General features: G+C 29.9%; 1 protein-coding gene across 1 annotated transcript; it reads left to right on the top strand.

The window, feature by feature from the left end:
- Nucleotides 1–11,964: 11,964 nt before the first annotated feature.
- LOC149057360 (uncharacterized) lies at nucleotides 11,965–15,384 on the top strand. The gene is made up of 3 exons (XM_089224816.1): nucleotides 11,965–12,139; nucleotides 14,597–14,759; nucleotides 14,862–15,384. Exons 1-3 carry the CDS (start codon nucleotides 11,965–11,967, stop codon nucleotides 15,214–15,216), a joined length of 693 nt encoding a protein of 230 aa, XP_089080942.1. The 3' UTR covers nucleotides 15,217–15,384.
- The last annotated feature ends 221 nt before the right edge of the window (nucleotides 15,385–15,605 follow it).

Genomic DNA, 15,605 nt, shown 5'->3' with positions numbered 1-15,605 from the left:
TGATCGAGCAAAAGACTTGAAATGTTATAAAAATAACTCAAAAAGAATTAAAAAATTATTAAGTTTAATGACATCTATGAAATTGTAATATAAACATCCGGTGGTTCTTTAAAGCAGTGGTTCTCAACTAGTGTGATGCAAGAAATATATGATTTTTGGTAATTATGGAACTTTATTTCATTATATTTGTGTTGAGTGTTGCGAAAATTTGTGATTTATAATAGCGTGATGTGAACCAAAAAATCATAAGAACCACTGTTCTAGAAGATTCTTATAATTGATAAAATAAACTCAATCCAAAAAAAAATAAGTAAGTGGAAATCGTTCTGCTGTACATAAGGAGGTGGGGTGGACCTCTGACTAGGATAGGTTAAATTTGAATGCAATGATTGGTATCATTGTATACGAAATACGAAAAACGATTCTGAACGGAGATGATTTGTCAACCTAGGATATATTATATTTAAATATTGTCATATATTCTGTTTTGAAACAAATATTTTATTTTTTAATTAGGACGCATTTTGCATAAGGCATGATGGTTAATCAATTTTTCCAAAAACATTGCATGTAGTTATCATAATTCATAATAGCTTATATTATCATAGATATACATATGCCTGATTTCATAAAAATTTAAAACTCAAACGCTCAAAACATTTTTCCTATAATGACGCTTTAAATTTTCTCTATAGCTATTTGAAGCAAAACTTATGTAAAACATAGTGTTGAATTTTTTTAACCTTATATATAAATACAAGCAATTTTATGAATTTTGAACTACAAAAAAATTTGCAAATATTCATGGTTTTGACGAATTTTCGTCAATATTTGAACTTCAAATGCTAATAAAAATTTAATTTGAATTTCCGGTGGACATTTTTTTTTGTGATAAAGATTGACAAATTTGCTATGAATTTCTAGCCTAAAACAATTTGCGAATTAAGAAACATTTCAGAAACATTGAAAATTTCAGCTGTCTATAAATATCTCAAAAAAAGTCAAAATACTTTGAAAATTAAATCATGTAAAGAAACTGCCAATCTAAATAACTGGTAAATTTTTCAAGTATCTACGACTTATACTTTTTTAATAATAACAAATATTTAAAATCGTTTCAGGATAAATCGTTATCGTTAGGTAAGCTATTTCGTAAAAATTTAAAATTCAAACGCACTTAAAATTTAAAATGATGCTAGAGTAGAGTTTTCTCTATAGCTACTTGAAGGAAAACTTACGAAAAACTAACGGAAAACTTAGTGTTGTATTTTTAATCCTTAGTTATAAACACAAAAAATTTAATGATTTTTCAACTTCAAAATTACTTGCAAATTTTTGCGTTTTCGACAGATTTTGTAAAAATTTGAACTAAACGCTTATAAAAAAAAAATGTGACTAACAATTTGTAATTTTTTTTTAGCTACAATAAGAACAACTCATAAGAAACTCTGTATTAAATTTTCAAAATTTTTTATCGACACTTCAAAAAAAATTCTCATAAAAATCGAAAATTTCAGTGGTCTATAAATATCTCAAAAAAGTCAAACATTTTTGAAAATTAAGCTGTATATATATAACAATAACATAAACATTTGGTGAAAATGTCAAGTATTTACAGTAATTAATTTTTTAATTACAACCATATAAAAAATAGATTTATTCGAAAACTGGTTTTGCGTGAAAATTCCCGTTTTTCTGTCATTTTAGATTCTGAACGAAGTGATGAATGTATTGATTTTACAATGATGTGTTTTTTTTTGTGTCTGTGTACAGCATAACTAGTCGAAATAATGCTTCAATTTCAAAATTTGGGAGTGGTTTCCGATGTAAAATTGAAGATCCTTGGTGCATTATAGAGGTCAAAAGTAAACACTTTCCAACAGTTTTCAAAAAAATCGAGAAAAACAAAAAACGGGAATTTTTACGCAAAATCAGTTTTCGACCAAATCGATTTTTTTATATGGTTGTAATTCAAAAACTAATCACTGTAAATACTTGAAATTTTCACCAAATGTTTATGTTAGTGTTATCTATATACAGTTTAATTTTCAAAAATTGTTGACTTTTTTGAGTTATTTATAGACCACTGAAATTTTCAATTTTTTTGAGAATTTTTTTTTGAAGTGTCAGTAAAAAAATGTTGGACGACCAAAAAAACTTGAAAATTTAATACAAGGTTCCTTATGAGTTGTTCTTATTGTAGCTAAAAAAAATTAAAAATCGTGAGTCACAATTTTTGTTAATAAGCGTTTATAGTTCAAAATTTTACGAAATCTGTCGAAAACGCGAAAATTTGCAAATAATTTTGAAGTTGAAAAATCATAAAATTTTTTGCGTTTATAACTAAGGATTAAAAATACAACACTAAGTTTTCCATAAGTTTTCCTTCAAGTTTCTATAGAGAAAACACGAAGCATCATTATAGGAAAAATTTTAAGTGCGTTTGAATTTTAAATTTTTTCGAAATAGCGTAACGATAACGATTTATCCTCAAACGAATTTAAATATTTGTTATTATTCAAAAAGTATAAGTCATAGATACTTGAAAATTTTACCAGTTATTAAGATTGGCTTTTTCTTTACACGATTTAATTTTCGAAATATTTTGACTTTTTTTAGACAATTGAAATTTTCAATTTTTCTGAAAAATTTTTTTTTGAAGTGTCGATAAAAATTTTTTGGCCCAATCAAAATACTTGAAAATTTAATACGAAGTTCCTCATAAGTTATTCTTATAGTGATTAAAAAATTATAAAAATACATGGGCAAAATTTTTTTTATTAGCATTTGAAGTTCAAATAATGACTTAATACGTAAAAATTACGGCAATTTTCAAATTACCTTAGATCGAAATTCATAAAAGTTTTTCTTTTTATACCTAAGATTTGAAAATTAAATACAATGCTCCTAACACATTATAACAATAGCAGTTGAAAAATATTAAAAATACATAGGCACGATTTTTTTTTATAAGCATTTAAAATTCAAACTTTGACTAAATAGGTACGTAAAAATTACGGCAATGTTCAAATTATCTTAGATAGAAATTCATAAAAGTTTTTCTTTTTAAATCTAAGATTTGAAAATTTTTAATAATCTATAATATACCCTAGACAGATAAACCATCTCTGTTCAGAATCATTTGTCGTATACAATGATACCTATCATTGCATTCAAATTTAACCTACCCTAGTCAGAGGTTCACCCCACCCCCTCATTTACAGCAGAGCGATACCCACTTACCCGCTTTTTGTTGTTGTTTTTTCGATTTTTTTGAAAACTGTTGGAAAATGTTTACTTTTGACCTCTATAATGCACCAAGGATATTCAATTTTACATCGGAAACCTCCCCCAAAGTTTGAAATTGAAGTATTATTTTGACTAGTTATGCTGTACACAGACACACAAAAAAAAACACACATCATTGTGACATTGTGTATATTATTGTAAAATCAATACATTCATCGCTCCGTTCAAAATCTAAAACACACACATCATTGAAACAACTGCCAATATAAATGAAATAAATGAAAAAATATATATAATTAAGCTTAAGTTAAGTTCGGTGTTACCTGCAACACGGTCGCATGATGTGCGATTGTCCGCTCCATTATCGCGATATTAATTAATTAATATGTAATTCTATTTAAGGCCACCACTCTATTGTACTCGTTTTCATTATTGATATGGTTAACACCTCCTCTCCGAAAAGTCCAAGCACATGGTCGCCATTATCTCCAAATTCACCTCTCCAAATAGAGCATACAAATTCAGGTCATTCGTCTAGCCAAATAAATTTGCAGTCCTTGCAAATGAAGATGATAACGAATTCAAACTCGAAATCTCTTGTATTTCTTCTAACATAATCTACGATTCTACTACTACTAACATTCAACAGGACAATTTCGGGGCTCCACCAATAAAATATGTTCAAAACATAATCAATTACTCCGCTTTTAAAAATGCGTTAGTTCAAATCACCGGCTCTCAAACGGGTTTACATGTAAGTCTACGTCCTCTGTTCTAATAATTCACCCTCATGGATTCCTTATGTTTAATACAATAGAAAATCATCCCATGGAAACTAGTGCCTGTTTTCACACCTTCATACCCCCAACATATCAATCATATAAGGTCATAGTTAAAAATCTGCACCACACAATACTCATCTCTGATATATCTTACTCACTCTTGGAATTGGGTCACCTCTCCAGATAACGAGTCACGTACGTCGTCAAAAACGGCAACCCTTGCCAGCTTTTTCTCTTGGAACTAAATCCCAACACTAACAACAAAGAAATTCTAAATTTGTCTACAATTTTGCACACCAAAATCAAAGTCGAACTATTCTATAGGGCCAACAGTGGTCCATTCTAGTCTAGAATTTGTCAGAACTACGGTCATACAGTAAACTATGGCCATCATCTTTCCCATTGTGTCAAGTGTGGGGGGACCACTCCACAGACACTTGCACTAAGAACAAAGACAGCCCTGCCAAATGCGCTCTTTGCATTGGCGATCATACCTCCTAATATAGAGGATGTTCATTATTTAAAGCACTTCTTAAACGCAGCAAAACGTCTCATTAAAAATTGTAAAATCCAAATACTGTACTCTCGTCTCATCATCTTAAAACTCCCACTCCTCACTTTCCCAAAGTTTCTGTCGTCTGCGTCGCCAAATCCAATACTATCATCCCATTACCTAATAGCCACAATACCGATAAGTCGTTGGCTAAATTTGTTTCGGTACTTTCCTTATTAATTAATCCTCTAATTACACTTCTTACAGCTTTTCTAAACAAACAACTTATTCCATAGTCCAATCTTTATCACCTAATTTAACTATATTATAAAAATGTTAATTGTCGAATTCGTTATATGTAACTATACATCAGTGACGGTTATAAGGGGAGCGATGGGTGGATCGCCCCCCTCTGGTCCGTGTTTTTTTATAATCAATTATTATTGAAATTGTATAATAAATTATTGAAAGAAGTATTAATCATGGTACTATTTTTTTGTGTTTCTAATTTATAGAAATAGTATCAGCAATTTGTAAAGTTGTCTTGCAATATAATATGGTATATTTTTAAATAATTGTAGTACATTTTATTAATTTTTGTTATTATAGTATATGTACGTACTACCTACGTAATATGTTATTCGTAAAGTTGCGTGTCATTGTTTATATATGTATAATGTATATATATATATATGGCTGCTAGGAATAATCTCAATAATGTAATAGATTTCCCATTCTGATATTACGATAATTTTAAGAGGACGCTACACCCGTATGTGTTGTCTCCGTCTTACAAGTGCGTAACATTGAAAAAACTGTTTCGCGCGGTAAATAACCGGGAAAGATACAGTTATAACTAAGAAACGATATCTTCATCACATAAAAAGGAGAATTTTGATTGTGCAATATCGTTTTTATTTTTTCGACATCATTTATACAAAAAAAATTCATATTGTTTTATAATATATTAATTTTGTGTTTTTTAAGCATGAATAACTTTTTTGTAGTTCGGATATCGAAAAAATAAAAACGATATTGCACAGACACAATCCTCCTTTTTATGTGGTGAAAATTTCGTTTCTTAGTTATAAGTTATAACTATATCTTTCTCGGTTCTTTCCCGCGCGAAACAGTTTTTGCAATGTTACGCACTTGTAAGACGGAGACAACACATGCGGGTGTAGCGTCCTCTTAATATAAATCTAAAAATATAATAAACGCTATATTATACTCATAAACTCACATATATTATTACACGTTTTGTTAAACGAAAAAAAAGACATAATATGCTTGTATTGTAGATTTTTATTATTAAAATGGTTGATTAACTGTGCATCTGTGACTATTTTTTTTTTTTTTATTTAATTGTAAGTGCTGTTCGGTACCGCTCAAGTCTCTCATCTATATCCACTATTGAAGCCGGAGTTCCTCAAGGAGCAATTACAGCACCTGTCCTTTTCAACATCTTCATAGCTGATCAACCCACTTCTCCCTGCACGTTTGTTGCTGAATACGCTGACGATAAAGCTATCCTTTCAACCCATGAAAACCCTATCATTGCCTCTTTTCAACTTCAATCTCATCTCTCTCGTTTGGAATCCTGGTGTCAAAATTGGAAAGTCAAAATAAACGAAACAAAATCCTGCCACATCACTTTTACCCTTAAACAGCAAATTTGCCCTCAAATTTCTTTTAATAACATCACAATTCCAACCTCACCAAACACAAAATACCTAGGTATATATTTTGACAAAAAACTAAACTGGGCCCACCATACTCATAACATCAAAATTAAACTAAACTCTCGTCTTCGTTCCCTTAAATTCTTCTTTAACGCAAAATCAAAACTTACACTTCACACTAAACTAAACCTATATAAAACCCTCCTTAAACCCATTTGGATGTATGGCATCCAAATATGGGGCTCTGCAAAAAAGTCACATATAAATAAAATTCAAATAACCCAAAATAAATTATTTCGTTTAATAACAAAGGCTCCTTTCTATGTATCCAATCAAACTTTACACTCAGACCTAAAAATGAACACAGTGTCAGAAACCGCTACCAAGTCTTACTCTCGTTACCACAACTCTCTCTTCGACCATCCTAACATCCTAGCTAAAAATTTAACCAATCCAATGCCTGGCAACCCTCCCAAAAGATTGAAAAGAAAGTGGTGCCGGGACCTACTTTTATAATTTAACCTTACGACTCTGACCTGGAGTGTCACCAGTGGGTGGCTTCTCCTTCATATTTTTCTGGCTGTAATCTTAATTTGTTAACACTTAAGCTTATTATACATAACTTGTATAGATTGTTTAACTCAAATAAAAAATAAAAAAAAAAAAAAAAATTTAATTGTAAGTACAAGATGAACCTATTTTGGATTATTTCAAAATATTGGGGAAAATTTCCAACGACTCATTATTGTCCTATGATTTTTAATATTTACGCCCCCCCCCCTTAAAAGTCAGTTATAACCGCCACTGCTATACATTTTAATGTGTTTTCGATCCATTATTATTTTATCTAATACTTCTTTGTTACTATATAAATCACAATGTTTCACGATTATAATTTTGTAATGTATATCTTAATTATCTTTGCTATATTTTGATAATTGTTGAGTTATTATAGTTGCACTAGATGCTAAAAAAATAAATATAAATGTAGCAGATAGCAGTCGTAGGAAATTAGGAATATGAATAATTTGAGTAACAAGCCACGAGCAAATCAGCTGAGTCACGGGTTGTTTAGTTAGGTTTAGTTGGGTTTGGTTATGTTTAGTGAGGTTCGGTTAGGTTTGGTGAGGTTTAATCTAACATTGCTAATGGCTAAGAACCAGTGTTATAATTTGTATTTTAATTAATTCAATAACAGCAGCACCATCTAATGCCGATAAATCATTTTGAACTTTAACATGTACGAGTTTCCTAGTTAGATAGCGCTGCCGTATTCAAATTACAATGATATGGATTTAGGCTCCATTGGGTTATTTTTTATAAAAACTCATTGAGGAGCTCAGATCCCAACTACCCCAGTCACAAAACCTCATTTGTTTGGATTAGCTCATCACTAAATATTATATATATGGTCATTGACTAGTAAATAGATTTTGAACTACTAATTAAGTTTGATCATTGATTTCATAATATACAGATAAACCATCGCATAGAAATTTTCGATGACTAAGTCAATAGCGAGGCCTATTATTTTAGGGAACGTTGCTATGTTTTCAACATTTTTCAATATCGTGACATATATATTGATCGTGGTATAGTTTTTTTCTTTTAAGTTTATAATAATTATATGTTATTGATAGATGATAATATAAATAATTTCATTGAAGCATTTGAAACGATGATTGAAATAATAAACAAGGTAATTTGATTTATACCCTTCCCAATCAAATATTTGATTTATTGATGAATAAGTGATATTTGTGATATTCATTTATGTAGCAATTTTGTATATTCTGATGATAATAATCCTAATCTAAATGCAATAACCTGAATACCAACTCGCATTGTATTATCATAAATATTACTGCTTCTTGGTACTAGATACAAATAAATTTTATGGTTTATTAATATCTGGAAAAATATATTGTTATATGACCGACCGCAATCTATGTGACGAACTGACGACCATAATACTCAACACTGCAACCCTATTACCGAGACCCGACCAAAATGCATCCCATCCTGTGCAATCCCTCCCCCCGCAACTCCATCAGTTCATTTAATAATAATCAATAGTTTAATATTGACATTCGGTTAATAATGTTATAATATATATTTATACAATTCATACCGCCGTGGCACAAAGTATAGGAAATATTCCCTCGAATCGATCGCTGCTGTCAGTAAACATTCACAAAACGGTAATGTTAAAATGGTGCATATAACCTAACCTACTGCCACGGAAGACTCAAAATTTAATTAAAATGGTATAGATATTCCTTCAACCAAACGTTTAATTATAAAAATAAACAGTTTTAGTCCTTTCATAGCAATACACTCATAATATACCCACACACTAGTAGGTATACGCATCCACCAACATTTAAGACAATATTATATCCTACTGGTTAATGACAATAATATTAGCATTAGCATAAACTAACATGAATTAACGTAAAAGAGAAAACATAAAGAGTAAATATAAACCTATGTAGACATCATTTATGCATTTGATAACGTATTGTTAAATATTATGTACAACACTCTTATCGACTATCGTGTACATATAATTAAAATATATAAATTAGAATTCTCCATTTTAAAATTTACATTTTTAATGTAAAAGTTAAATCCCAGTGGCCGTACGTCATTTGCGCATCGTCTGTTTACCTGGTCCAAAATATCCCAAATCGTTCGCGCATGGGCGGCAAATTATCGTTTGGGCATTGTTCGTTTACCTACACCAAATTATCGTATAACATAATATGCTCATCAACACTATGAACAATAAATAGATATAAAAATAATTTTTGATTAAACATTCAATTTTGTTATAAATCATATTATATAATATATGATAAATAAATACAAACAGTTAAAATAAATTGGATTAATTTGATCGTATTGTTTTAATAATTATATAAATGTACATAGGTACATGGAATATTATATAGATAATTAATAATTTAAGATTTTTAAGATTAAAAATCATAAAGATGCATCAATTGTGTTTAATTAGGCACATCAAAACCATAGTTATAAATTATAATACAAATATAATATACATATACATAATATATAAAAATTGTTAATCAGGCAAAAAAATAAAAATAATATTATAAATCATTATTTAGTATATTGTAATGTCCCATTATTTTTACAAAATTACGAGAGTAAATTTAGAGATGTGTCAATTTTAAGATTAAAGTAATAATTTAAAAACAACTTGCTTTTGGGAATGCACCTTTTTTTGCAGTTCTATTGTTAAATAATATTGATGCGCAAATTTATACGACCTTTTAAGCGATCGATGCGCAACTGTCTAACAAAAAAGGTCAAAAATAACAATAGTGATGCGCAAATGTCAAATGATAACCGGCGATCCCGGTATAACATCTGCGAACAACGGACAAAGTAAACCGTTTGACGTCACCGACCCTTGTCAATTCCTGGAAACTATATATCTCATTTATTTTAAAAATTACCATACACCACTGCAGTGTGTGGAGACTTTAAAAGACAAATATTTTTATTTAGAGTCCTACACAGCTAAACATAATGTTATACCTATATATTTTTTAAATTTATTTAAATGAAATGATTCAGAAAATGAATGCCCTAGTTTAATAACCTACTTAAATATATTAATATTTAATATAGCGTATGTGTAAGTCATTTATGTATTTAAATATATAATAGGGGGGTGGAGTGGCCGAGCGGATGCACGCAGTCGCCGGTTTGAATATCGGTCACGGGCGGCATCGCTCTTTGGGCATTTCGCTGTGTCTGGAGAGAGAGGCCGCCGCCCCTCAACCAGGCATGGCAGAAACCTACGGTTGCCCATTCAAAATTCTGCCAAAAACCCACGTGTTAAAACCTACAGTACCTTCCTCTACAGTTCCCCAGGCTAATGACCTCAATTGTCGAAGCCCTAACCCTAACCCTAAAAAAAAAATAAATAAATAAAAATAGGTACTATAATTGGTAGTTTTCAACCTTTTTCGAATCAAGGCACAATTCAATATTGAAATTTTCGCCTAGAATGGGAAATCTGTTTAATATAGAGATTATTGATTTAACCTATCAGAGAGGACCTTAAAGAGAATTGCAAATGAACAATTATTTTAACCCTAAAAATGTACCAATATTTTGTCAATCAAACCAATAGACCTGATAACAGGACGATATTTCAGAAAGTGATTTTCGTTCGTTAATATCTATACTTAAGATCGATTAAGCCTCTTTTTAACATTTTGTCCTCGTGTACTCTGATACACATTGATTGAATATTTAAAATTTACAAAAATTTAAATGATTATTATCCGAAAATTAAATTAATTACCTACCTATCTTAAAATTTGGTCTGATCGATCTCAAGTAGACATATCAACGAATTCAAATCAGTTTTCAGAAGTTGTATCACGTTATCAGGTTATCTGGTCCATCAGTAGGACTAACAAAAAGTACAATATACAAACGAGTAATCATTGTTTAGCGTTAACCGTTCACTCGGGCTATGTCGATGCTGTGACTTGCATATGCGTAAACGCTCAATTATTTATTTTATACACAGTCACACACTATATATGTAATTAAATATATTTTATTCACATATTAATTACAGAGTTAAAAAGAGCTTAAAAATTTAATTACATTTTGTTCAATTTACTATTATTTAATATAAAAACCCAATCTGTCACCATAATACAATATTGTTAATGTTGGTGCTTTTCTCTATATTGTATATTTATTGTGAATATGTGTCATTTATAGTTTTGTTACGGTCGAGCAATTTTGAAATTCCGTGTTGGTGGTACAGCTTTTGGATCAAAGTTAACCAATGTGTGTGGCTAAACCGTTTTAAATAAAATAATTTAAAATTGTTATTTCCAAAAATATATATTTTAGTTATAAAATGTCAATACTAAGAAAGCCATTCATTCAGATTTCTTTGAAAGGTTGAAACCGAATACAATAAATCTTTTATCATCCTTAAGTTAAAATCCTAACTCTCAGAATTCCGACATCTTCAAACTATAGTCAAGTCAAGTTCTAAGTATCACACTATGCGTTTTGTCGGTTGCCGATAAAACGCAACCGATCGGTAAACGACTGCGACATCCATAATTAACATTAAACCGCATTATCAGGACCAGACTGACCGATTCGGCGAACTGATTTAAAATCGTCAGGAACCGGCCGCAACATGTTGCGGTTGACTTTGCCGATGCGTTTCGGAAAATACCCCAAAACACTTTAGTTAATATTGAGCCGACCACACATGCGGATCATCGGTTGCGGTTTTTTAATATAAATTATAATTTTATTAAAGTTTAATTAAAATCGGCAACCGACAAAACGCATAGTGTGATCCGGCACTAAGACCACCCCCTTTAGGCTTGGATCACACTATGCGTTTTGTCGGTTACCGAGAATCGGTGACCGATCAGTAATTAAACCGCAATTACCCAAAATAAAATATGATTAAACGGAAAACGCAATATCGCGACCAAATTAGACCGATTCTCGGCAACCGTCAGGACGCGACCGCAACATGTTGCGGTTGTCGTTTCCCGATACCGATCGGGATGTAAATCATAGCACATACATTTCAATATAACCGATCAAATTGTGCGGAACGTCGGTCACTGTTTTAAAAAAAAAAACATTTATAATTTTATTGTTTTTTGAAAAGCTATTTAGAAAAAAAATTATTTTAGTTGAAGTAAAAATTAACTTTTTCGTCTTATAATTAATTATGTTTGATACGGAAAAATTAATTTTGGAAGTTCAAAACTACCCATGTATTTGGAATATGACTTCAAATGAATATAGTAATAAAGACTTAAAAAAAGCATGTTGGCGTAAAGTAACCGAATCTTTGTACGGAGAAGAATGGCAAAATTTTTCTGAAGCTGAAAAAGAATCTAAAGGTAGGTATTTTCAACTTATAAATTATTTATATATCATATAATAATAATAATATAGTTTATTATAATATCATGTTATAAAATACTTTTACTAATTAAATAGTTATAAATAATATAAGATCAAATTATATAAAACTTAATTTAAAAATATAATAACTTATTAAAATTCTCTGTACTGAAATGGTACTGCCCCTTCGTTTATGAAATAGTTAGCATAGTTATCTCTAATTTCTATTCCTCGAGAACTGACGTTTCTACTTTGGTGATCCATATCGTTCAAATGTAAATTTACGTAGTTTTCATTAGCCTCTTCGTAATTACACCCATCTCTTTTCCTGACAAAGTTATGAAGAACACAACACGCCTTAACAATATCGTCACAAAATTGAGGTTCCACTAAAATTGGCGTATGTAATACTCGCCACTTATTTGCAAGCACCCTGAATGCGCATTCAACAGTTCTTCTTGCCCTAGAAAGTCTGTAATTAAATATTCGTCGAGTTTCGTTGAGACCTCGACCGGGAAACGGTCTTAATATATTTGTATGAAGACCAAATGCTTCATCCGCAACAAAAACATACGGTTGGATATTATTTTCAGTTGAAGGCAATATACTAGGTTCGGGAATTTGGAGTAAGTTTGAGTATAATTTTTTACCAAATGCACTTTCTCGAAATACACTTGAATCAGCTTCCCGACCATAGGATCCAACATCAATAGCAATAAAATTAAAATTGGCATCCACTACTGCCATCAACACTATAGAAAAATATTTTTTATAGTTATAATAGAGTGAACCCCCATTATTCGGATTTTTACATCTTATGTGCTTGCCATCTATAGCACCTAAACAATTTGGAAAATTGGTTTTTTCATAAAATACTTCAGAGATTTTCAGCCATGTTTCTTTAGTTGGTTGTGGCATTTCAGTTTCTTTTAATTCTGACCAAAGAACTTTACACGTTTCTTTAACTATACCATTAATTGTATTTTTTCCAATGCGAAAATCAAAGTGTAACGCTGCAAAATTTATACCCGTGGCTAGAAATCTGTTAAAATCAAATAATTATACCGATTATAATAATATATAATATAATACTGTTTTCTTAACCTACTGTTACATATCTCATTTATTTTATTCTGAAAAAAAGTTATTAGGTGGGTTTTAAATGTATTTATTATTTTATTTTTATATAGCATACCTAATTATAATTTTTACACAATCATTATAATTTATAATATGGTAGGTATGCGGAATAATAATAAGCAAATTATCAAATTAATTTATTAAAATAAAATATTGATATTTAAAAAAAGCGGGTAAGTCGTAGATGTCGCTCTGCTGTACAGTAGGTTACTGTAATGGATGGGATTAAATTTGAATGCAATGATAGGCAGTGGCGTATCCGTGGGGGGGGGGGGGGGTTGGAGGTCAGACCCCCCCATGAACCTGAGATGATAAATTAACTTTTACATGAAACACGGTTATTTCTTTAACATTTTTATATTTTAGAATTTCGACTACCACGAAGTAAAGTATGGTAAGTTTAAATTTGCTTGACAGATTTCGTAAAAATGTAAAGTATAAACACTTATAAAAAAAAGTGTCTAACGATTTTTAATTTTTTTTAGCTACAATAAGAACAACTAATAAGGTACTTTGTATTAAATTTTAAAGTTGTTTTGGTCGTCCAAAATTTTTTTACCGACCCTTCAAAAAAAATTGCTCATAAAAATCGAAAATTTCAGTGGTCTATACATAACTCAAAAAAAGTCAAAAATTAAACTGTATATAGATGACACTACCATAAACATTTAGTAAAAATTTCAAGTGTTTACAGTGATTAGTTTTTGAATTACAACCATATAAAAAAATCGATTTGGTCGAAAACTGGTTTTGCGTAAAAACTCCCGTTTTTCCGTCATTTTTTTTTTGTTTTTCTTAATTTTTTTGAAAACTGTTGGAAAATGTTTACTTTTCACCTCTATAATGCACCAAGGATATTCACTTTTACATCAGAAACCACCCACAAAGTTTGAAATTGAAGCATTATTTCGACTAGTTATGCTGAACACAGACACAAAAAAAAAAATGCCATTATAAACATTTAGTCAAAGTGTCACGTATTTACGATCATTTGATAATTATTGTTTTAGAGTTACTGTTACACCAAAGACCAAAATCGATTCGAAAGAAAATCCTAGCATAATTACTGTCCTAAAAGGTGATGACAGACAAAAAAAAATAAATTTTAAATAAAAAAAAAGCACTCATAATTGTAAAACCAACACATTTGTCGCTCCGTTCAGAATCGGACTATTATTTTTTTTATAAGCGTTTGAACTTGTATTTTTTACAATATAATTCCATAAAATATATTTAGTAATATACTGACGGAATTATTTTTGTAGTTAAATAATTATTATTTGTGCCCTGATTATATGTATTTAATTGCACAGTAAAAGAAGTTAAAGACAAAAAGTGGAGACATATTAGGGATGCATATATGAAACATGTATCAGAAGAAAAAAATGTAAAAAGTGGATCCGGAGCAAACAAAAAAAAGCCTTATGCTTATGCCGAATCTATGTCTTTTTTAAACGTAGCAGTAAAAAAAAGGAAGTAAGTCAATATAATTAAATACTAATATAAGAATAAACCTACTTTGCCATCCTGGTAGAATGTTTGAATTTTTGTATGAACACATATTTATATTTTATTTAGAACAACTGGTAATTTTGAAACTGAAGAAAATGATAATAATCACAATGATCACGAAGAATTAAATGACCATGAAGATATTGACAACGAAACTGAAAATCCAGTTAATGTGTCATTTTCTAAAGCTTCTTCTATTAACAAAAAAAAAACAACATTAAATCCTTTTCAACAGAGTCTTTTACAGCATTTAGACGAAGATAAGAATCCTGATAAAAATCTCGTCCTAACTTTTCTTCCTTATGTAAAAAAATTGAATGATGAAGAAAAGTTGGACTTTCAAGTTCACACACTTCAGTATTTAAGAGATGTGATAAAAAAAAACAAAATAAACCACACCAGTTCACACAAAACCTACTAGGTCAGCATTCCATTGATATTCCTAATAATAGTTATCAAACGTCAACTGCAAATTTACCAGTAATGAACCCTACGTCACTTTTGAACTATATTCCACAACCTGTTCCACATCAACATTTATTGTATCCAGAATATACAATAAATTCCAACCAAACACAACCTACTTATATTCATCAAGATTTATCTGATAAATCACAAATGAATTAAATTTTATTTCTTTTTTGAATACATATTACGATTATAAGTAAATATTTTTTTTTTTATTGCCAAGGATGGATTTACTTATTATTTTTTTTTTTTTTATTAACACACATTATGCACTATAGGTACAGATGTAGCAAAATATAATTTAATTATAATTATAATATTTTAAGTCGCCATTGAAAGTTA

Source organism: Diuraphis noxia, unplaced genomic scaffold (assembly GCF_037042655.1).
Source record: "Diuraphis noxia isolate RWA-SAM2 unplaced genomic scaffold, SU_Dnox_SAM2 contig0003, whole genome shotgun sequence".
Lineage (NCBI taxonomy): Eukaryota > Metazoa > Arthropoda > Insecta > Hemiptera > Aphididae > Diuraphis > Diuraphis noxia.
Note: the sequence above shows the minus strand (reverse complement) of the source record. Positions and strands in the feature narration are given on the sequence as shown.